This window comes from Dermochelys coriacea, chromosome 1, assembly GCF_009764565.3.
Source record: "Dermochelys coriacea isolate rDerCor1 chromosome 1, rDerCor1.pri.v4, whole genome shotgun sequence".
Classification (NCBI taxonomy): Eukaryota; Metazoa; Chordata; order Testudines; family Dermochelyidae; genus Dermochelys; species Dermochelys coriacea.
Genome location: NC_050068.2, coordinates 126296649 through 126319595, shown reverse-complemented (window position 1 = coordinate 126319595; position 22947 = coordinate 126296649). Strand labels below are relative to the sequence as shown.

The following is a 22947-nucleotide window of genomic DNA, read 5'->3' as shown; positions in this document are numbered from 1 at the left end:
GGATATAAAGAGGTCTGTAAAATCATGAATGGTGTAGAGAAAGTGAATACTTTTGTTATGTACCCCTTCACATAAACACTAGAACAAGGGGTAACTCAATTGTTAGACAGTAGGTTTAAAACAAACAAAAGGAAGTACTTCTTCACACAATGCATGATTCACCCTTGGAGCTCATTGCCAGGGGATGCTAGACAACCAAAAAAGTGCCACCTTGGCTAAACAACAGAAGTGTTTAAAAAAAAAAAAAAAAAAAAAGGAGGTGGGGGGAGGGCGGCAAAAAGGCATCCTTTAAAAAGTGGAAGTTAAATCCTAGTGAGGAAAATAGAAAGGAGCATAAACTCTGACAAATGAAATGTAAAAATATAATTAGGAATGCCAAAAAAGAATTCGAAGAACAGTGACCCAAAGACGCAAAGTAATAGCAAAAAAAAAAAATTTAAGTACATAAGAAGCAAGAATCCTGCTAAATAACTGGGGTAGCCACTGGATGATTGAGATGCTAAAGGAGCACTCAAGGACGATAAGGCTATTGCGAAGAAACTAAATAAATTCTTTGCATCGGTCTTCATGGCTGAGACTGTGGGGGAGATCCCAAACCTGAGCCATTCTTTTTAGGTGACAAATCTGAGGAACTGTCCCAGATTGAGGTGTGATTAGAGGAGGTTTTGGAAGAAATTGGTAAACTAAACAGTAATAAGTCACCAGGACCAGATGGTATTCACCCAAGATTCTGAAGGAACTCAAATGTGAAATGTAAAACTACTAACTGTAGTCTGTAACCTACCATTTAAAATCAGCTTCTGTACCAAATGACTGGAGGATAGCTAATATGACACCAATTTTTAAAAAGGGCTCCAGAGGTGACCCCGGCAATTACAGGCCCTGACTTCAGTACCGGGGAAACTGGTTGAAACTATAGTAAAGAACAAAATAGTCAGACACATAGATGAACATAATTTTTTGGGGAAGAGTCAACATGGATTTTGTAAAGGGAAAACATTCCTCATCAATCTACTAGAATTCTTTGAGGGGGTCAACAAGCATGTGGATAAGGGGGATCCAGTGGATAGAGTGAACTTAGATTTTCAGAAATCCTTTGAGAAGGTCCCTCGCCAAAAAGTCTTAAGCAAAGTAAGCTGTCATGGGATAAGGAGGAAGGTCCTTTCATGGATTGGTAACTAGTAAAAAGATAGGAAACAAAGGGTAGGAATAAATGGTCAATTTTCAGCTTGAAAAATAGTGGTGTCCCCCAGGGGTCTGTACTGGGACCAGGCCTATTCAACATATTCATAAATGATCTGGAAAAAGGGGTAAACAGTGAGATGGCAAAATTTTGCAAATGATACAAAATTGCTCAAGATAGTTAAGTCCCAGGCAGACTGCAAAGAGCTACAAAAGGATCTCAAAAGTGGGTGACTGGGCAACAAAATGGCAGATGAAATTCAATGTTGATAAGTGCAGGGTAATGCACATGGGATTATGTTTTCCAAACTGCATGCATAAAATGATGGGGTCTAAATTGGCTTTTACCACTCAAAAAAGAGATCTTGGCATCATTGTGGATAGTTCTCTGAAAACATTCACTCAATGCGCAGCAGCAGTCAAAAAAGCAAATAGAATGTTGGGAATAATTAAGAAAGCAATAGAAAATATATTGTCTCTATATAAATCCATGATATGCCCTCATCTTGAAAACTGTGTGCAAACGTGATCTCCCTATCTCAGAAAAGATGCATTAGAATTGGAAAAGGTTCAGGAAAGGGCAACAAAAATTATTAGGGGTATGGAATGGCTGCTATATGAGGAGAGATTAATAAAACTGGACTTTTCAGCTTGGAAAAGAGATGACTAAGAGGGAATATGATGGAGGTCTATAAAATCATGATGGGTGTGGAGAAAGTAAATAAGGAAGTGTTATTTACTCCTCATAACACAAGAACTGGGGGTCACCAAATGAAATTAATAGGCAGCATGTTTAGAACAAACTAAAGGAAGTATTTTTTCACACAACGCACAGTCAACCTGTGGAACTCCTTGCCAGAGAATGTTGTGAAGGCCAAGACTATAACAGGGTTCAAAAAAAACTAGATAAGTTCATGGAGAATAGGTCCATCAATGGCTATTAGCCAGGATGAACAGGGATAGTTTTCCTAGCCTCTGTTTGCCAAAAGCTGGGAATGGACAACAGGATGGATCACTTGATGTTACCAGTTCTGTTCATTCCCTCTGGGGCACCTGGCATTGGCCACTGTGGGAAGACGGACTACAGGGCTAGAAGGATCTTTGGTCTAACCCAATATGGCCGTTCTTATGTTGTGAAGGTAAAAATAGAGTTAAAAAAAGTATTAGGTAAGTTCATGGAGGATAGATCCATCAATGGCTATTAGCCAAGGTGGTCAGAGATGGAACTCCATGCTCTGGGTGTCCCTATACCTCTAACTACCAGAAGCTGGGACCAGATGACAAGGGATGGATCCCCTGATAATTGCCCTGTTCTGTTCATTCCCTGTGCGTTATCTGGCACTGACCACTGTCAGAAGACAGGATATTGAGCTATATGGACCGTTATCTAACCCAGTATGGCCGTTTTTATGTTCTCCACCTTCTCAGTTTACGCACATGCTGTCCCTTCTCTTCAGTTTTGCTTCTTCCTACCACCATTGTCCAGTTTGAATCTGTTTTGGGTTTTTTTGTCTGTCTTACTACATTCTTGTCCATCTGTCCTTAATCACTCCACCATTGCAGGCAGTTTGTCTGCTCATCTTTGGTATCTCCTTTAATTCTTTCCACTCTGATTTAAAGATGTGACCAAAGTAAGCAGAACAAGATGTTCTTATTATTTCTGCTTTGTCCAGTGAGCAGCTTCCTTCTATAGGGTGGGGAACAAAACTTAAGCAGATGGTGGACTCTGTCTGAGCCCATGATAAACTTGGAGGACAAGAGTGGCTGGCAGGAGTGCCAGTTGGGTAGCCAAGGGATGAAAAAGCTGATACACAGATGTCTGTCCTTACAGCTACATTCAATTTGGTTATGATCTTCAAATGAATTAATTCATCCTGATGCAGTGGACTTAAGGAACTGCTTCCCAAGGACAAATGCATATCAGCTTTGTATAACCAGTCTTCATTGTGTCACCCTTTATTCAGTTTGATTCTCTTTGAGCTCAATAGCAAATAATGCAGTAACAAAGAGACTTCCCTGGTTCCACACCTGAAAAATGGTTTACCAGACAGAACACTTGATTTATCGTACACCATTCTAAGGAGACAGACAAATCTACCAACAAGATTGTTGTGAAACATAAAGAAAGTTACTTAAGTGTTTTTTTTTCCATTTTCCATGAGGGAATATAAGCCCTACAGATGCTCCATTCATCTTCTTGACCAAGCTTTTAAAGACCGCCCTCCACAAAAGAGGGTGAAAATACTTCTACACCACAGGCTTATTTCTGAATCAGACCTAACTTTAGCTGATTCCCATTCATTCTGTAAACCAGAGAGAAGCGACTTTTCAGTTCTGCCAGGGCAGAGAACTCCTCACATAGACTTGCTTATATAGGGAAACAGTCTGACTATCGTCAACCTCAAGGACTCATCCAAATCAGAGACCATGTCTGAGTTTCTGTAGCAGTGGAGATACACCACATCAGATCATGGGTAAGGTCCATTGTCACTAGAAGTTATTCCAGAGATTTTCAGTAGTTTCTGCCGTTACCCAAAATTGTTAATTCTCTGTGTTCTCATATCTCAAAAGAGAAGCCTAAGTTCTAAACTTTGGCCTAGGAGTAAATATTTCCTCAGATTAGCAATTCTTTTGAGTCCTCTTCAATATATTCAGTGTTGTTTGTTTTAAAAAAAAAAAAAAAAACCAGAGGGCAAATCCTAGCCCACTCTGGAACCAGGAGATCAGTCATTCCTTATGTTTACAACTGTTTAGTTCATTAAATTTCCCTTCACAATACTATTATGCAGCTAGTGGATTTTAGACTTGTTTCAGAACCTAGAACTAACTGTTAACTGAGTCAAATGCTCGCTGATCACATTCAGAGCTTCATTAATCTATTTCTCAACTGACCTTGGGAGAGCCTTCCTCTAAGTAAAGGTGTAAGTAATCAGTCCAGTTGTTTCAGGCTCATCGTTACTTTCACTTCCTTGTATTATTTTTCCTTGAAGTGAATTCCTGAGCTCCTTTTCTGTTACAGAGCCCCTAGCTGCTTTTCATGCACATTGGAGCTGATTAAACCTGGAACTTCACTGATAATTATCCTCTCCTCTTTCCGCTCTCTCTTACCTCTCCCCCCACCGCCCCGGTCTCCTTCATGCCATGGGCTCAGTGCTCAATTATCATTAGAGAGATATCTCTGTCTGATATGAAGTATGTTGTGACAATAATTGTCTGGTTTGTTGAAGTCCCTGTGGAGAACAGAAGAGATCTGGGGAGTGCTCTCACCTAAAGGAGAGAGCTGTTGGAAAGACCCTGTTTGCCTTAGCTGAGGTGTTAATTGCAGTGGTGTTATAACTGTGTTGGTTCCAGGATATTAGTGAGACAAGGAGGGTGAGGTAATGAATTTTTCTGGACCAACTTCTTTTAGCGAAAGAGGAAAGCTTTCAAGCTACATAGCTCTTCAGTTCTGGGAAAGGTAAGGCAGGGTCAGTCTCTTCCAGACATACAACATGGTACTCCACAGAGCATGGAATCTGATGTTTTTCTGATATCCAGATACAACTTCCAACCATGGATATCCTTACTTCTCAAATGAACACCAGGGATTTTTTTTAAGCCTCATCTTGTACCTAAGGCTTTACATCTATGATGGACCTTGAAGGCTTTGCACCAGCTACTTAATACATCTGACTTTTCTCAAGATGCCTTTCAGTCCTATGGCCACAGGTCTCATGCAGCTGTATATATCCTCCCCTGAACTCCCCCCAAAAAAGAGACAGACTTGGGTCTATTCTCATGCCCCCTCTGTGGCCAAGATGGATCTGATTTGCAGATCCCTCCTACCACAGGTCCCCAGCCTTCTTTCTCAGGAATCAAAGTACCTCCACAGATCTCTAGCCCCCGGATTCTGTGATTGGATGCAATATTAGATGTTAACAGTCCAATGGGAAGGGACCTCATGGGTTCAACAAGGTTTTCACTGGAGAAAACATGAAGCTTGTTATGACTGCCCAGTGTAATTGTGGCTGGATAACTTGCTCCTTTTGATGTTTGAATATTTGTCTTGGAAATGCACTTTCAGCTTGAATTATTTGGTTAGTCGTATAAGGTAGCGGTTCTCAACCAGGGGTACATGTACCACTGGGAGTACGTAGAGGTCTTCCAGGGGGTACATCAACTCATCTAGTATTTGCCTAGTTTTACAACAGGCTATGTAAAAAGCACCAACAAAGTCACTACGAACTAAAATGTCATAGACAATGATTTGTTTATACTGCTGTATATACTATACACTGAAATTTAAGTACAATATTTATATTCCAATTAATTTATAATCGTATGGTAAAAATGAGAAAGTAAGCAATTTTTCAGTAATAGTGTGCTGTGACACTTTGTATTTTTATGTCTGATTTTTTTTAAGTGAGGTGAAACTTGGGGGTACACAAGATAAATCAGACTCTGGAAAGGGGTACAGTAGTCGGGAAAGGTTGTCACTGGTATAAGGTCAGCAGTGTCAAAGAAGCAACCTGCTAGTGGTGGGTAATTCTTGGAAGAAGTTTAGATAAACAGATTGAAATTTAGACCAACAGTGTGTGAGGTCTTGTGGTTCAGAATTCTGCTGCAATTAGGAACCAAGCAAAGAGATTCTTCCATGTAGTTTAGAAAAAATACGACATTTGGAGAATGATGAGCTGCTTTCACCTGACAATGATCTTCCATCCAAGAGGTTTCAGAGTAGCAGCTATGTTAGTCTGTATTCGCAAAAAGAAAAGGAGTACTTGTGGCACCTTGGCGACTAACAAATTTATTTGAGCATAAGCTTTCGTGACCTACAGCTCACTTCATCTGATGCATCTGATGAAGTGAGCTGTAGCTCACGAAAGCTTATGCTCAGATAAATTTTAGTCTCTAAGGTGCCACAAGTACTCCTTTTCTTTTCATCCAAGAGATGGGCCACTCCCACACTGGTTTGATTGCCTGTATGGTTCCCCCAAATCCTAGTTTTCAAGAAATGCCCGACATGAGGATTATTTTCTAGTTCTGTATTTTTAATTAAGTTAAGACTAATTTCACCATTATCCTGAAAATGGGGGGTGGGTGTGTGTGTGTTTCTTTTGCAGTGTTTAGGGCAAACTACTGTTAAAGGAAGATGGTTAGAGACAAAACCTAAAACCAAAAAAGTGTTAAGGGTTGTGCTCCGCTAATAACTCATCTTCCTGTGTAAAGCTTAAAGGACTTTAAGGGAAAAAGTGGAAAATCAACACTTTTAAATATTCATTTAGTACTCTTGCACATTAGTCAGCCTGTTGTCTTGTCTTGTCTTGGTATATGCTAAGAGATTTATTTTCTTCTCTCTAATGAAATTGCCCTAGATACATGAAACTCAGGGTGCTAATATAAAGAAGACTAATGCCCACTGCAATTAGATTGACTTTTCCATAGTGAGTCATTTATTAGAATAATTTTCTTGTGGATTATATCCCCTTCAGGTCAGTCACAAAATACAAGTTGTAATTGCATGTAGGAAAAAGTCATATTAGGACAGTATTTAATGTGTTTTTAGCTGCTGCAGTTTAGCAACTGGAAATGAGGGCTGGCACTTTGTCACCAGACAGTTCTCCATAGACCATCAGATCATTAGACCACCAATGGGTGAGCAGGCTAGAGTGTGAGGATTGCTGATTGGTGAAGTACATACCCCTCATTAAAATCATTTGCATAGCTATCTCTTTACTGTATATCTGAAAAAATATTTTCTAAGTTCTTAATGTTTTTCTTAATTTTTTTCAGGGTGGATTTGATTTAAATCAAATTGATTTAAATCACTACTCAGGAAGACTCAATTTAATCATGGTTTTCTACATAAAAGTGCATTCTTGTTGGTTGTTATAAGCTTAATACATATTCTTCACAACTCAGATAGATGTAGGCTTCATTTTTAGAAGGTGCACACTATACATTTTTAAATAGTGATTTATTTTGAAGACTTTTCAGATTAATTTTACAGCTATATCAGAAAACGAATGATTGTTTGGTTATTTCATTTACCAAAGGTAATTGAAGCAGATATTTATGAAGTCATTTGGAGGTGAACTATCTCCAGTTCAACAGGTTAATCATCAATATTTGGAGGATTTTCTTGCCATGCTGTATTAGGAGGAGAACATACCAGACAGACATTTAAATTGTTTTATTTAGCTAAAACAACAACGTTAAGTATTCTGGATTTTTTTTCTTCAACAGTGAACATAGAATATTTTAACAAAACAAGCATATGTCCCTTGCTTCGCACATTGATCTGCAGACTTCTTCTCCTTGTCCAGATCTATTCCACCCCCAACAATCTTCTTTTCATTGAACTTTTAGAAACTTTGCACTTTTAGAGAGAGTTAAGGGATTGACTCTGTGTACACAAATTTGCAGAGGGACAATAGAGTTGAGGTCTTATTTCTCACCTCTATATATTTATTTATTTAAAAACATTTTTGCTGTTGACAAGCATGTTACGTCTGGAGACATAAATCCACAGTTTGAGAACTGCAAAACTAAGCATCTCTGATGGTATCTTCTAGACTGAGCACTGAGTCACATTGGGTAGATAGAAAGATTAAGCTAAATAATCTATACAGAAGCCCCTGGAACCCCATAAGATTGGTTCCCTAATCTATGAACTATTGGAACTCATTTACAAAACTTTTCTTAAACATTACAAGAATAAATTGTCTCATAGTAGAATTAGAATTTATAATCCCTATTCCATGATGAGATACATTATAGCTCAAAGGTATCTTAATTAAAACTATTTTTAGATGGGTTTTTTCTTCAAAAAGCATTTTATCAAAAAAATCTGATTTTTATCCATCCTGTTTTTTGAGGGGTTTTTTTAGCAGCATTACTTCACTTTTCTCTGTTAGCCTTTCACAAGTGGTAAAGTGCCTGGTGGGAGAGGATATTAGAGAGGATATACGCACTCAAACAAAACATGGGTATGGGGATGCTCCACACTCTCCCATGTCCTTGTACCACATGTATGAGATCTTGGGTGTCACTGGATCTGTGTCAGTGCAGATCCCCTCATCCCTTCTCTGAACTACCTTAATACTCTCTATGCAGAGCCAGGCCAGAACCCTTTCTGTGGGTACAGACACCACTCCATCTGTTTCTCACCACCGTCCTTTGCAGACCAAGGTGGGGGGCTTATGTGGTCCAGAGGGCTTTGCACTGGCCCTTCATGCCACTGAAAATCTTGTCCAAGGTGTATAACTAGGGTTAAAAGCTTTTCAGAAATAAAATAGATGCTTATGTTATAAATGAGTGAATTTGTGTAGTATCTAATTTTTTTATGCTCACTGGTTATTTAATGCCCTTACGAAAGCTTTGAAATGTTTTTCATATTTCTCTCTCTCCCTTCATATTACGGGGTTATGGATGACCTCTGGACTTCTGTGACTTTTTTTAATATAAAGTTTGAACTTGAGGGGGGCAGGAGAACAGGTGTAATGAAATACAAAGGTTAAAGTTTTATCGCATATACATTATCTTACAATCTTTTGTTTGTTTTTTGGTTTTATTAAAGAATGGAGCAGATGATGTGAAAAGGCATCGGTGGTTCAGGTCTATAGACTGGGATGCTGTACCTCAAAGAAAACTAAAGGTATTTTGTACAAAAATCTTATGTAGACTATGGTAACCAAAAATCATCCATGCAAAATTTTTTCTGATACAATATAGGGGTATAATGTTGCATGTGTATTCAGTTAAGATCAATTACAGAATAATTTGAAATGTACAGTCATATGATGCATTTACAAATATTGATTCTCTAAAAAGATATGCTTTTCACTAGTCCATATTTAACATCTGACAAATTGGTGTGGGTTTACATTACAAAATCCCTAAAATAATCTGAAAATGATATCCTGTATTACATACATATTTCTCATTTCACAAGAGCTAGTTAATAGCTGTTTTTCAAAACTAATCAGAAATATTTTATTCTGGCTTTGAGTCTCGCTGCCAAGTTTCAGTGCAGAGAAATCTTTAAATAAAATTTGAAGCATCTGGGGGAAAATGAATTTATTATTAAAATTCTAACAGATACAGCAGCACTAAATTCAGCCAGTATAGAGGAGCAAATGTTTATAAGAGATACCAATATTTGAAGATGCTAATTTAAGTTCTTTTGCAAGTGAAACTTCTTCCTTCTCCTTTAAAAAAAGAATAAAGATCCAGGTGGTACAATTCTACTTAATTAGTAATGTGATTTATTCCACCATTTAATGTCAGTCAAGTGCTACTCAGATACATTTCTGTTTGCTTGCTTATGTATGTGAAGCAGTGAACTTCTGGATAGAATTTCTGGATGGATTAATTGAAAGAGCAAAGAGATTATCGATTTTTTGCTCTGTTTCATGTTGATATTTAAAGAGAAACCATATGTGGCTGTTCTATGTTAGAACCCTTAAAACTTAACTTCAGATGTTTTATCCATATACATTGTCATCTCATATTTTTCAAATTCTCTGCTTTAGAACATTTGGGCAAGCAAAACTGTGAATTTGGGAACACAATTCAGAAAGATAATACGTTTTAAAAAGTATATAATACTTAGAATTGAACACGTCTGCATGAGAACTATACTACTGAGATACTTTTAACAGAAGGACACATTTATTTGCCTATTATACTAAGCCAATTAATACCCTGATAAAAGATACATGAGCACTGAATCTTAGAGAGGAAAGATTTAGTCCAAACACCCTTGATATTTTTCGAATAGCCCACCCTTTGGGCTATTCAAATACTGAATCCCAAGTTTGTGGTGTTCTAAATAAGGCATGATTAGTTTCTGTGAAGTTCAACATTACACCTTATTGTCACTAGAAAAGGTACAACCATATCATAAACCCTCCTACTATAGACACAGCTTATGTTCTCAAAAAAGTACTTTTGTCAGTATAGCTTGTACCAGCTCTCTGAGTAAAGTAATCCTTAACTGAAAAAAGCACTTTTATGCCAATATAACTCAGTCTACCTCAGCACTTTTGCCAGTATGAAAATGCCATCAAAAATCACACTCCCTAACTGATGTTAATATTCTGGCAAAAGTTTCTAATGTAGAGCTGCTGTCAGTGTTTTTGATGGGTTAACATGTGCATATGTGTTCTTCTGGAGACAAAGGTACATCTATAAAAATTTGTAAGACCTTCCACTCAAATATTTTTTTTATTTGAGAATCCGCATACAGAGAATTACTTTCTCATGGTATCTAAGCTTTGTTGGCATGGGTTGTTCTTTTACTAAGAAAATCAGTTTATAAATGTGTAGTTTGGGGAAGAGGGAACAGAATAATAAATATAGAAAAGTGAATTGAGGCTAGGATTTTAAAAGGATCTTAAAGGAGTTAGGCATCTATAACCCATTGAAATACAATGGGAGTTGAGTGCCTAAATCCATAAGGCACGTTTAAAATTCCCAGCCTCAATTAATTCCTTTTTCTATATTTATCATCCTGTTTCCTTTTTTCCCATAATACGTTTAAGATCCTTTTAAAATCCCAACCTAAAACTGAATCCAAGTAACTCCTTCTCACCTTCATCCATCATCACAAAGAAAAAAAATTTGAAGGGGAGGCGAATGGATTTTGTAATTCACTATGCCTTTAATCAAAATGCTAAGCTTTTGTCTGTGAACCTCTTAAACAAAATCCATTCATGCTTCTTCCAGAGAACCCATACAATTAAATTGTGGGGTGGGACTGGAAATTATGGGTTTCAGCTATCTTACACAGTAGATTCTTTTATCACGAGTGCTTGAATTGGGCTGAATCAGCAAGCCAGCGCATTTTTGAGGCAGCTATCTCTTCCTCCATCTCAGCTTTCATTTAAAAGAGGAAGTGTCTAGCTCTTTGTTTGTTTTGTTTTTGTTTGTTGTGAAGAAAACCTTGAAAATGAGTGTTAAGTAGTGCAGACATCTGCAGAGAGTCTGAAATAATAGCTCTGATGGGTGTGAACTGCCCTATTTATTTCAATAAAGTGTTTTTTTCACAAGCTCAATGATGATTTGAAATACCAGTATTTGTAACTGTCCCGGTACTCGCTCATTAAGTATGTGAGAAAGAAGAAGGAAGATCGCAGATCTGCATAATGTATTATGAAAAGCATCTCATTCTGATGCCACCTGGGAAAGGTTCCTGCCAGTCTGACCAGTGAAGCTAAAAAGCCAAAGGGGAGGAGCAGTACCGAGCACTCTGGGCCGCTCCTCCCTCCTAGATACCTGCAGCGTCCCCCTAGGCCACACCCGCGGCATCCCCCCCGGGATGCCTCCCTGAGCACCGTTCTCCCCCTCCCCTCAGGTTTTACTCAGAGGTATATAGTAAAAGTCATGGACAGGTCACAGGCCATGAATTTTTGTTTACTGCCCATGACTAGGGTTTCCAACTTTCTACTTGCACAAAACCAAACACCTTCTCCGAGGTCCCACCCCCTGTTCACTCCATCTCCCCTTCCTCTTTCACTTTCTCTCCTCACCCTCACTCACTTGTTCATTTTCACTGAGCTGCAGTGCGGGAGGCCGTGAGGTCTCCCGCTGGGGGTGCGGGCTCTGGGGTGGGCCAGGGATGAGGGGTTTGGGGCGCAGAAGGGAGTTCAGGGCTGGGGGGTGGAGCTGAGGGGGTTGGAGTATGAGAGGGGCTCTGGGCTGGGGGTGTGGGCTCTGACGTGTGTCTGGGGATGAGAGATATGGGGAGCAGGAGGGTGCTCCAGGGTGGGACCGAAGGGTTGGAGTGCGGGAGGGGGCTCTGGGCTGGGGCAGGGGTTTGAGGTACAGGGGGGCGTGAGGGCTCTGGCTGGGGGGTGCAGGCTCTGGGGAGAAGCGTGGCATGAAAGATGTGGGGTGCAGGAGTTCTCTGGGCTGGGACTGAGGAGTTCGTGGTACAGGAAGAGCCTCCGGTCTGGGGCAGGGGGTTGGAGTGTGGGGGGTGGGAGGGCTCTGGCTGAGGATGCGGGCCCTGGGGTGGGGCTGGGGATGAGGCGTTTGGGGAGAAGGAGGATGCTCCAGGCTTGGGGTGAGGGGTTTGAACTGTAGGAGGGTGCTCCGGGCTGGGACTGAGGGCTTTGGAGGGTGGCGGGGGGATAAGGGATGGGCCAGGAGGTTGGGGCACAGGACGGGTGAGGGGTTCAGGCTCAGGTGATCCCGGAAGCAGCAGCATGTCCCCCTGTGACATTGCACTCCATATGTTTTATAAAAATATGTTTATAAGTGTGAATATGATGTAACTGGAATATGCTTTATGCAAAAGGTCTCTTGTAAGGTATCATTACAAAGATTATAATTTACTAAGTGAGGTCATCCTATTTATATGAATGTATCATTCTTGTATCTAAAACTAGAAATATGAACTATAACTCTGAGGTCCTATTGTAATTATGCAAAGTGTGGGCCATTAATGGTGGTTTGGAATCTTGACAACTCCCATCAACTAGGACAACTGGTTGTAAATGGCTTACTTGTAAGCCTTTCTGTATACCAGTGAGCGGGTAATGAAGTCTTACAGTGACATGTGATCATGTCACCTGAACTGGAAGCCATCTTAAACCTGGTGCTTTTCCATTTAGAAGGAGGGATGGGGACCCAGAGAGACAAAGGATTCCCGCCTTGTGCCAAAGCTATGAAAGGGGGGAACAGAACAAAGGGGGCTGCCAGTCATGAGAAATCCCCTAATTACTACCTGGAGCTGGAACTAACAAGGATTGTACCAGGGGAAAGGATTGGGCCGAGACTAGGAAGAAGTCTAGTCTGTAAAATGGAACATCTCTGAGGGTGCGATTTATCTGTAATGAGTTTCTTAATGTATTAGGCTTAGACTTGCATGTTTTGTTTTATTTTGCTTGGTAACTTATTTTGTTCTGTCATTACTTGAAACCATTTAAATCCTACTTTTTATACTTAATAAAATCATTTTTGTTTATTAATTAACCCAGAGTAAGTGATTAATACCTGGGGGAGCAATCAGCTGTGCATATCTCTCTATTATAGAGATGGACGTGACATTTTATAGAGGACGGACAATTTGAGTTTACCCTGAATAAGCTTTATACAGAATAAAACGGATTTATTTGGGGTTTGAATCCCATTGAGAACTGAGTGTCTGGGTGCTGGAGATAGGTGACCTGCTGAGCAATTTTTGGTTAAAGTCTGCAGCTTTGCGGGACGTGGTTCAGACCTGGATCTGTGTTTGCAGCTGGCTAGCGTGTCTGGCTCAACAAGGCAGGGTTCTGGAGTCCCAGGCTGGTAGGGAAAATTGGGCTCAGAGGCAAATTCAGCATATCAAGTGACAGTCCTAACGGGGACTCTGTGACCGAACCTGTCACACCCCCGTCTGGCTCCTACGCGGAGGTGCAGCCAGGTGGCTCAGCGTGTTGCCCTGTTCTCAGGTGCTGCCCCCTCAGCTCCCATTGGTCGTGGTTCCCGGCCAATGGGAGCTGTGGGAGTGGCGTTGGGGTGGGGGCAGCATGCAGAACCATCCAGCACTACCATGAGGACAGTCAATGGCCCAGTCAGCAATGCTGACTGGAGCTGGCAGGCTCCCTTTTTGACCGGGTGTTCCACTCAAAAACCAGACACCTGGTCACCCTACCCGTGACCTGTCCATGACTTTTACTAAAAATACTCTGTGAATAAAACGTAGCCTTACTTATGAGAGTACCACCGTTTTTTTTCCCCAGTTCCATATTGATCACATGACTTGGGATGGAACACTAAAATAACTAAGGGAAACCATCTATATCCCATATCTAACAGGAATAATCTTAATTTCAGAATGTTTTCATAACTTTTCCTGAAGGAATTAATAGTAATGTTCTGATCTGTTAATGGCTTATAGCAAATTATATGAATAAAGCTTTATATTATTAGGCAATTTGATATTCCAGTGCCTTTGCAATGCCAAGCAGAAGATACAGGTTTGATTCACAATGCTAAATTTGCTCTCTAGGTAGTAGGACATGGGGGTTGTGTGAGAGAAGGCAAACCAAAATGGCTAATGAAAGAAAGATACAAAGGGAACCCCATTCTGTACTTCAGGCCCAGAAGGAGAGTAGGCTGGTGATTATGTGCTAGATGTAAGACAGGGAAGGCTATGGAGACTGGGGATCCCCAGGCCAATATTAGAAATACAAAGGACCTTCAGGGGAAGCCAAGAACAGATGGTTCCCCACAATATCTCCACATTTGCTTTAAAAGATCTACTGGGGTGAAAGAAATACTTTATTAATAAAACATTGTAAAATCAGCATTTTATGATGTGGCTACTTTTTCTTCAAATTACAGCAGTTCAAATTACTTTTTATTTTAAGTGCTGAATGCTTTTCTCCTGCATGGGTTTATTGCCAGACTAGAAAAAGCATAGGATATTAATGATGTGAAGTATCTGAGTGAAACATTTTAATACACTTACAAGCAATCAGTTTGATAGGTTTGGGGTGTTTTCTGAGCCAAAAAAAAAGTATGCAAATCGCTATTGAGGAGGGGTTGGAAAGAGGCACATTTGTTGCCAGCAAAAGGACCTACTGATGTCGTCATGGCAAAGACTATTAAAAATGCATTAATATTAAATGTGACCAAATCACTTCTTGATACTCAGCAGGAAAAAGTCACTTGCTGATTATATTTAACTCTCTCTTTGTAACAGAACATTCTTGAAGCTTATGACTAATTGCTTAGCGACTAAAATTTCAATCTCATATCTTTACTATATTACTACAGTGCCATTCACCACAGTATGTAAGCACTGTGCAACAATTGAGAAGCCTTGAGCATGCCTACAAATGATAAAATAATTAGGAAAGAGGGGAGACGATTTTATAAAAAGGGGTATGAGAGTATTTATTTTTTTTATCCTTTCTTACTACTTTCTTTACCTCATCCTTTCTCTCATGGTGTTTATTCATCTCTTCTTATCTCCTGCTTTTCCTTCCCTGTTACCTCATTAATGTTAAGGAACTACCACCACAGGGGCACGTCCTTGTGCCATGTGTAATAATTAGCCCTACTTTATTTATGGATATTGCCCAGCATAGAGTCAGTGCTAACATGTCCATTGATCCTTAGAGAGAGTTAAGATGTGACTATTGATGATGGTCAAATCTCTAGGAAAAAACAGATGAGTTAAGGATGGAGCTTCAGCCTTGATGTAATCTTTGTACTCTCTTGTGTTTAATCCAGAGTCAGCATTATTCCAAAGCCTTTTTCTTAGCTCTGCTCATCCTTGTATCAAAAATTAAATCAAAGAAATTTTATTCTATGCCTTGTAAGAGCCATCATATCTGAAAATATGAATGCCCCCTCTAAAATCATTCCAAGTACTGCTGTCAGGAACCTCTTCCTGTCTATCCCACATAAGCCCCCCTCCACCCTCTTGTCTGTCCCGTTGTCCTAGACAAACTCCTGGTCTTCTTCTTTAAGGTCCTTCAGCATTTAGCCTCGACCTGTTAGACTTACTAGGTTGTTGAGCCATTGATTCCTGCCTTCCTTCTACCAGTGATAGCAACCTAGAGCACTTGCTTCTCCCTCAGCCATTCACATCCCAACTCTTCATGAATGGGAGAAAAACTCCTAGTTAAATCCATAAATCTCGTCCTGCAATTTTCTGCTCAAAAATCACTTCTTCCATAATGCATAGAGTAAATTGCACCTTGATAACAGTATGCAGGTGGCAATCGTAAATAGTGCCCCTCGTGTAATTCTTAGCCAATCTTATTTTTGTTACCCTGTTCCCCTCATCACCCCTCCCCGCCTCACTAACCTGCTTTTTTCTCTTGTCCTCCTGTTGTCTGGTATTTTAGACTGCAAGCTCTTCGAGCAGGGACTGTCACTTGCTGTTTATACAACATTTACAATGTGGGCACCAACCTGATTGGCCTCTAGGCACTACTACAGTATGTGTTCAAAAAGATGATGAGGAAGAGATAATTACTGTGGTATGAAAACATCTATTTCATTTTTGTATTGTTGATTTCTTATCAGCCTCCAATAGTGCCGAAGGTATCCAATGACGGAGATACGTCTAATTTTGAAGCTTATCCTGAAGATGACTGGAACAAAACCCCTCCTGTAGCCCCTAAAGATCTAGAAATTTTCCAGAACTTCTGAGGGGGGACAACCAAACTCGGCAAGGTATTTGGCCTTCATCTTTGTCAGTTGTAACCTTAGTAAAATAGCAGCATGTAGTATGTATGTTGAAATTCTGTAGGAAATGTCGGTTTGTACAACAGAGCCTTGAGCAGAAGAAGCAGTGCTACCAGATTTGCCTGTTACTGTGGGGTATGCTCATTTATTAGAGTTACTCTTCTGGGGCGGGTTTCGTAATTCTATCAATGTACTGCTTGTGTCACTTGTTGTCGTACGGAGCTCTACTTCTGCAAGTTCCCTCCCAATGGAGCTATCCTACAGGATCTACGTTCCCCAGGGCTGGGTTCTTCCAGCCCCAGAATCAGGCGAACGAACACACACGTGTCTGCGAGGACCGGGTTAATCAGCACTCCCAAGCTGACCCCTTATATGTCCCTGGACTCAGTAGGCTGGATCGAGCTGCGCTTCTAAGCTGTCAACCTCATAGGCCCTTGGACTCAATAGGCTGGGTCAAACAGCACCTCCAAACTGTCACCCTCATATGCCATGGGCACCACACCAGAATAGAGTATGCCTGAACAGGCTGAGTTGAGCAGCACTTTCAAGCTGCTACCCTCATATGTCCAAGGTTCAGTACATCCCTATCTCCACTTTTACATTACAGTTGTTTTGGTAGTAACCCACTTGATGAACAAACTCCACAGGATTTTTGGGTGCTCCAGGGATCTTTAGCTTAGGTACGAGGAGTGTTGCTGCAGAGCGAATGAGAGAGCCAAAAAACACCTATGATGGAGGGGGCAAGAGAGAGGAGCAACCAGCTTAACCATGAAAGTTATGTATTGCCATGTAATGACCGTAGGGGAGCCAAACAAACAAAACAGTTATAATATTAAATCTAACAACTTTGATTATGAAAGTCAGGTTTAGAAAACTAAACTGATCACACAAGTTAGGGTCAGAAGGCTATACCTAGAGAGAGAGACGGGGAGAGAGAGCTGGGTTCTCACCACTCCGTGAAGCTTGAATCAATCGGGTCCCAGGTGGTGGTAGTAGCTGAGGGTCTGGAGTGCTGGAGACGGGCAGAGCCCTCAGTATGATCAGTCAGGAGAAGATAAAGTCCCAGTGGAACTGATGCAGATTTTTGAACCAAGCATTAGAACACTTACTTGAGCATGGGTGGGGTTTTTGTAGAGAAGGAACATTGGTTCAAGGGAGAACACTATATTTGTTTATGGCTAAACTGATGGCTCAAGGGAGTATACCAAAGTTGTATTGTTCAGGCTAGATAATAGGAACTGATCATTCCTGGCCGTGGGCAGTGTTCCTTCGAGGAGCTCACAATACAATTAGGCAGCTTCAGTACTTCGGATGCCAATAAAGGATTTATTACTAGTATTGGTCTGATAACTGCTGCGCTGGATGTGTGCAGCCATGGGTTCATTAACATCTGAAGCAGAGATCCCCCATCATGCAGTGCTTCTAAGCTTTTCTGGTCCCAGGGATCAGTGCAGTTTTTCCCTTGGAATCTCTGTACTCCATTCAGTATGCTCATGGGGATGCCTCCCTGTCCCATCCTTGATGCACATGAGGTTAGGGAAGTTTCCTTTATCCTGTCACCCTTATCCCAGGGGTTTAGGTGTGCCTTCCGCTGCCTTTTCATTGCTTTTTGTAAGTCTGTCTTCTGATTGGTTTTGGTTCAAGCAGAGGCTGGGGATGGGAAGGTCTTTCTTGAGAGAGACAGGCTTGATACTGTTCCCTGGTTCCCCAAGAACCCAGAGCCGACGGGTAACAACAGCTTCTGATTATTTAATCACATTGCTATATAATTCACCATGCTCTTTTTAAGATTCGGTTAGGGTGAGAAAAATGGAGAAGGGTAATGTATAGTAAATATATAAATAATATGAAGTATACTAGATGAAGAGATACTAGCTAAGTTTACAGGTGAGGTTGTCCAAGCATTTGTATGTCCCTATTTTCACAGCATTGTAATCTTAACTATACTAGTCTGGAACTTGGCATTCTTTTAAACCGTTTTTTTCTTTTAGTTTTATGGTGGAAACTGGAAGAAGACTGACATGGTATTCGCAGGCTTGCAAAGAAGAACTAAGTACATACATGAAGACATTCTTTGACATGTAGGAGAGTGTTATCACATTCATATGTGCACATTCGTAGATAAATATTTAAACAATTGGCAGGCAGGTGAGACTCGTTTTAACTGTATAGAATTGGCATTAGTTTAGCAAATTATGATACTGAAAGTCTACTAGACTCATGAAAAATTCTATGTTGTAGTTTTTTAACTTGTTTTACTGTTAGTTTCCTGCTATGCCCAGATCCTTTTTGCATAGTTAACTCAGACTTAATTTTATAAGTTTATACTAAAGTTGTGTAATTTAAAAGCACAAATTAGTATATATGTATATAATGAATACAATACAACTAAAGCACAGGAACTGTGCAAAGATGTAAATTTTTGTACTTTGCAGAGTCTGATTTTTATTTTTCAAATGTTTTTCAAGAAGTTCTCTGGGGAAAATCGTAAAAGGATAAATGAGTTTTTCATCATCTTATATGCATTTTATAATTCTTTGTAAAAAATAAAAATAATTAAGTTTAAAAAGATTTGTACCTAAAATTTCCAGTGCTTCACATTTGCAACCATAATACTTGAAAGCAGAAAGAAAAAGGACATGTTTTGTTGTTCATTTCAAAAACATATTAACTTCATAAATAACTTTGGTTAAAACAATGCATTGTGTTTTTACATGACATGATATTTGGTGATTCCACGCTGTGTATAGTGGGTTTCCCTTGTATGTGAAATCACTGTAGGGCAAATAAAGCAGTGCATGCTGCTAATGAGGGGCGAGGGGGTAGATCTATTGTTGCTCTTGCTGTGTTTCTACTTTATCCAATTTCTGATATTTAAGTAGGAGAATGAGTTACTCAAAGAAAATATGAAAAATGTGTAATCTAAAATATGTGAACAGTAGTATAAACAGTGTGAACGTGTTAGTGAAGAGTACACAGTCCTCCCTAACAAAAAATCTAGATTCTAAAAAAACAACCCAAAACTACTAAAGGTTGTTGTTTGGTTTTGCTGCAAAATATGGAATTATCTTTGAATATTTTTCCTAAAAATCATGCAATTACTTAACTTTGTGGAAATGATCTGTACAATAGCTTCATTTTTTTTTTAAACTTCCTGGCTCTCCCTAGCAGCTCTATTTTCCCCAAATTGAGTACAAGCAGTGTCAGGCATACTTTGATCATAGTTGAAATTATTTTTGTTATTGACCTAAGTAGGAGCTGTTGGGTGCTCAGTACTTTTGAAAATCAGACAGGCATCTAAACCCATATTTAGGCACCTAACTTTGTGCTCCTATATTTGAAAATCCAGGGCTAAACTTATTAGGGTCTTGTCTTACAAGTCCTCACCATTAGGACTTTAACATGTGCAGGATTGGACTTCAGGTTTAAACCTAATCTGGTTATCTACTCTGATCAGTTTTCTAGGTGGACCACATCAGTTTATAAGTGGAGCGCACTGTATTTAAGGAATATTTGCAATAATGCTTCATTTTAAGTAAGACCAAATACTAGCAGGTGATGGGTGGGTGTGGGGGTGTGTGTGTGTGTGTATACACATACAATCAGAGGTAGACTTAAATATAATTTAAGAATATTTGATTTCATGTTTCACACTGTGATATTTGCGCTAACATAAGGAATTGATTTTGAAGTATCAGGGTTTAAAAACAAAACAAAAAATACATGCTTTCAATGATTGTGTTGTAGATAAATTTGTAGTTAGGCCAAAAGTATTTTTTTAAAAGGCACATTTATGCCCTGGAGTCTTGCTACTTATACTGATGTCTCTAAGAATACCAAAACAAATGATGTGGACACTTCTCCACAGACCTCTGCACCTCAATTATAACCTGCAGTGCCCTGGGTATTGCTGAAATCTAGCCTAAGCTGGGTAGTTGTTCTGAACTGCATGCTGAATGCAATATAGTACAGTATGTGATATTCAAATGGTCACTTGGCTCATAACCCAAATTAGTAAAATAATTCTGCTTCTGACTTCAGTCAAATTTCAGCCAGGAGTCTCTAGCAGTAAAAAGCTGCTGACATCTGTACCCACCTAGTTCTCATCAGTTCACAAGTGCAGTGAGCTGACAGATATAATTAATCATATGTCAAACTCCAATTTCTGCTTTATATTGAAAAATTAATGGATATATCCTTAAACCTATATACAGGAGTGTGGCTGATTACATAAGTGTCTTGCGGAAATGCAGACAGTGTTTATCTGGTAATAAACTCAGACACCAAAGGGGAAATTCTGTGTTGCTATTGACATCTTGATAACTTTATGCAAGTGCCACATGTTGCTGGTTAATAGGCCCCACGTGCCACTCCCATTAAATACTGTGTAGAAATTAGTAATAAATGAAAAGATACAGAACTGGCATAAGGAACAGTCATTATCAATCTCTGTAAAATGTTTGGTCTGGCATGTATTTATATGCAGTGAGATAGCTTTCTCTTGCTGATTTGATAGAATAATTAAGTACACAGCACACAGAGCTTGTATTTTCGAAAGAGTACAGTTCTTTCTAACGTGTAAGCTTACAGTATTCCATGGAGAACTATAAAACCCGTTTCTTATTACAAAATGTACATATTGCAATGAATGTGCTGAATTTCAAGAAGTAGGTTTGCAGATTTAAAAACTGAACTGCCTAAGACCTCATTTACATCTTCAAAGCCAGAAGAGGGGAATAACATTACATTTGAACACACATATCACATTGGAGGTAATTGATCTTGAATGTTTTCACACCAGGAGTTAGATTTTTGTCTGTGAAATTTATCCATTATTGGCAATGGATGCACTGAAACTCTTTGTGCCGGAGAGTAAAGAAATCTAATCAGGCAGGTAAATTAAGTTGATAGATTGACTTTACATTCTTTCTGGAATTGTGTGTGCATATATAGCTCAACTGCTGATCTCTAATTATTACAGACTAATAATCTCTTTGTGCTTTCTAGTATAAAACGTATTTCACATTTTGGTAACTTATAATTATTAACCATAGACCACTTTCAGAACATTATTTAAAATGAAAACTGTTTTGTAATTATGAGCAGTTTTTTCCTGTACAATATAGAATTTAAGAGGCACCACTGCCTACCCATTTTATTTATTTTCATAGCTGGGTCAGTTTCATTTTAACTCTTTGCTGATTGGGATTTCACACCACACTGTTGCAAATATATATCCGTGCTTAACCAGGAGTTCTCAGACAGATGCTGCATGAATGACTCTGATTTCTTCCGTAATTTAAAACATTTTTTTTCATTTTTTTTATTTGACTCAAGTGTTGTTCTCTAAAGTTCTTTTTATAATGGTTGCTTTTGTTAACAAGTATTTTGCATATAAACCAGTGCTGTTTTCCCACAACAGTCTATAAGAACTTTATATTTCTTCAGCTTCCGTGAACAAGAAGGTTAAAAAAAAGTTAAAATTATCTTTATTTTTGTGTTTATATATTTGTTTTTAAACTGCCCAATATGAGCTTTTAAGTGAATGAACTTGCATTGTAAACTAAATTGCCTTGTAACCAAATGATTAAAATGCTTCATGATTTAGATGGAGAACATGCTGTAGATTTTCCTGTAAATTAGCTTAATTGATAAATACGTGTGCTACTGAGCTTTAACTAATGTGATCTTCCACTGTAGAAAAGTCATTGTTAATTGATCAAAATATAGGTACTAAACTATGTTTAAATGGATGAACAGGGATTTTGTGGATTTTGAAAGCAATTAAAATATGCCTACGATTCAGCCCATCTGCTTGCCATTTAGAAGACTTGTGATGCAGTGCTTCCTTGCTATAAAATTATTTTTCAGCTTTCAAGAACTGTAGCATGATTCCTTTTGTACTGTACTGTGTACAGACTTTTCCATGTATTGCACTTTTCTGTGGCAAACCTAACTGCTTGATAAATACTTGCATAGTAAATAGTGGTAGTTGCAGCAGGCATCCGTGTACTACTTAACCAATTTGAACTGCTAGACTGCCACGGTTAACTTAGACAAATGTTGTATGTTGTTGGTTGCTTGTCCTAAATCCAATGTATAAGTACTGTTCAAAGTCATAAGTCAGCCCTCATTGCACAATTAAAATCACTGTGATCTGTACATAAACTTTAGTAAAATTTTACTGCTGTTTAATTTATGTAATATCTGTCAATTCTGGATTTGTTTAATAAACCTTTCTATCTTTTTAAGTGTCTAAAATCTAGTTTGCTTCTATTTATATTGGGAAGAAGATATAACTTCTGCACCACCTTTCAAAATGAAAATGCTTAATCTTTTTTTTATAACTGTCACTTTTTAAAGCAGAAGTCAAGATTTCTCAGCACAAGACTCAGGTGGTGAAAGATATTTCAGTAGCCACTGGCATGAAGACTTAACAGGAAATATTGGAGAACAAAAATGTTCTGATTCCTGTTCGTTCAGGGATATCTCCAATAGTAAAAAACATAATCTGCAAAGTTCTCATTAAATTGTGTAAATACTTAGTCCTGATCTAATTCAGTGTGTTCACGATTTAATGCTCTAAATCTTCCCCAA

At 39.1% G+C, this 22947-nt stretch overlaps 1 protein-coding gene across 1 annotated transcript in view; it reads left to right on the top strand.

Annotated features, from left to right (window-relative positions):
* PRKX (protein kinase X-linked) overlaps window positions 1-22611 on the top strand; it is a 136028-nt gene extending 113417 nt beyond the window's left edge. The window contains exons 7-9 of the mRNA XM_038387232.2: window positions 8741-8818; window positions 16189-16338; window positions 18342-22611. Of these exons, the coding sequence (XP_038243160.1) occupies window positions 8741-8818; window positions 16189-16314 (204 nt within the window). The 3' untranslated portion in view covers window positions 16315-16338; window positions 18342-22611. The remainder of the gene's footprint in view (window positions 1-8740; window positions 8819-16188; window positions 16339-18341) is intronic.
* Window positions 22612-22947: the final 336 nt, after the last annotated feature.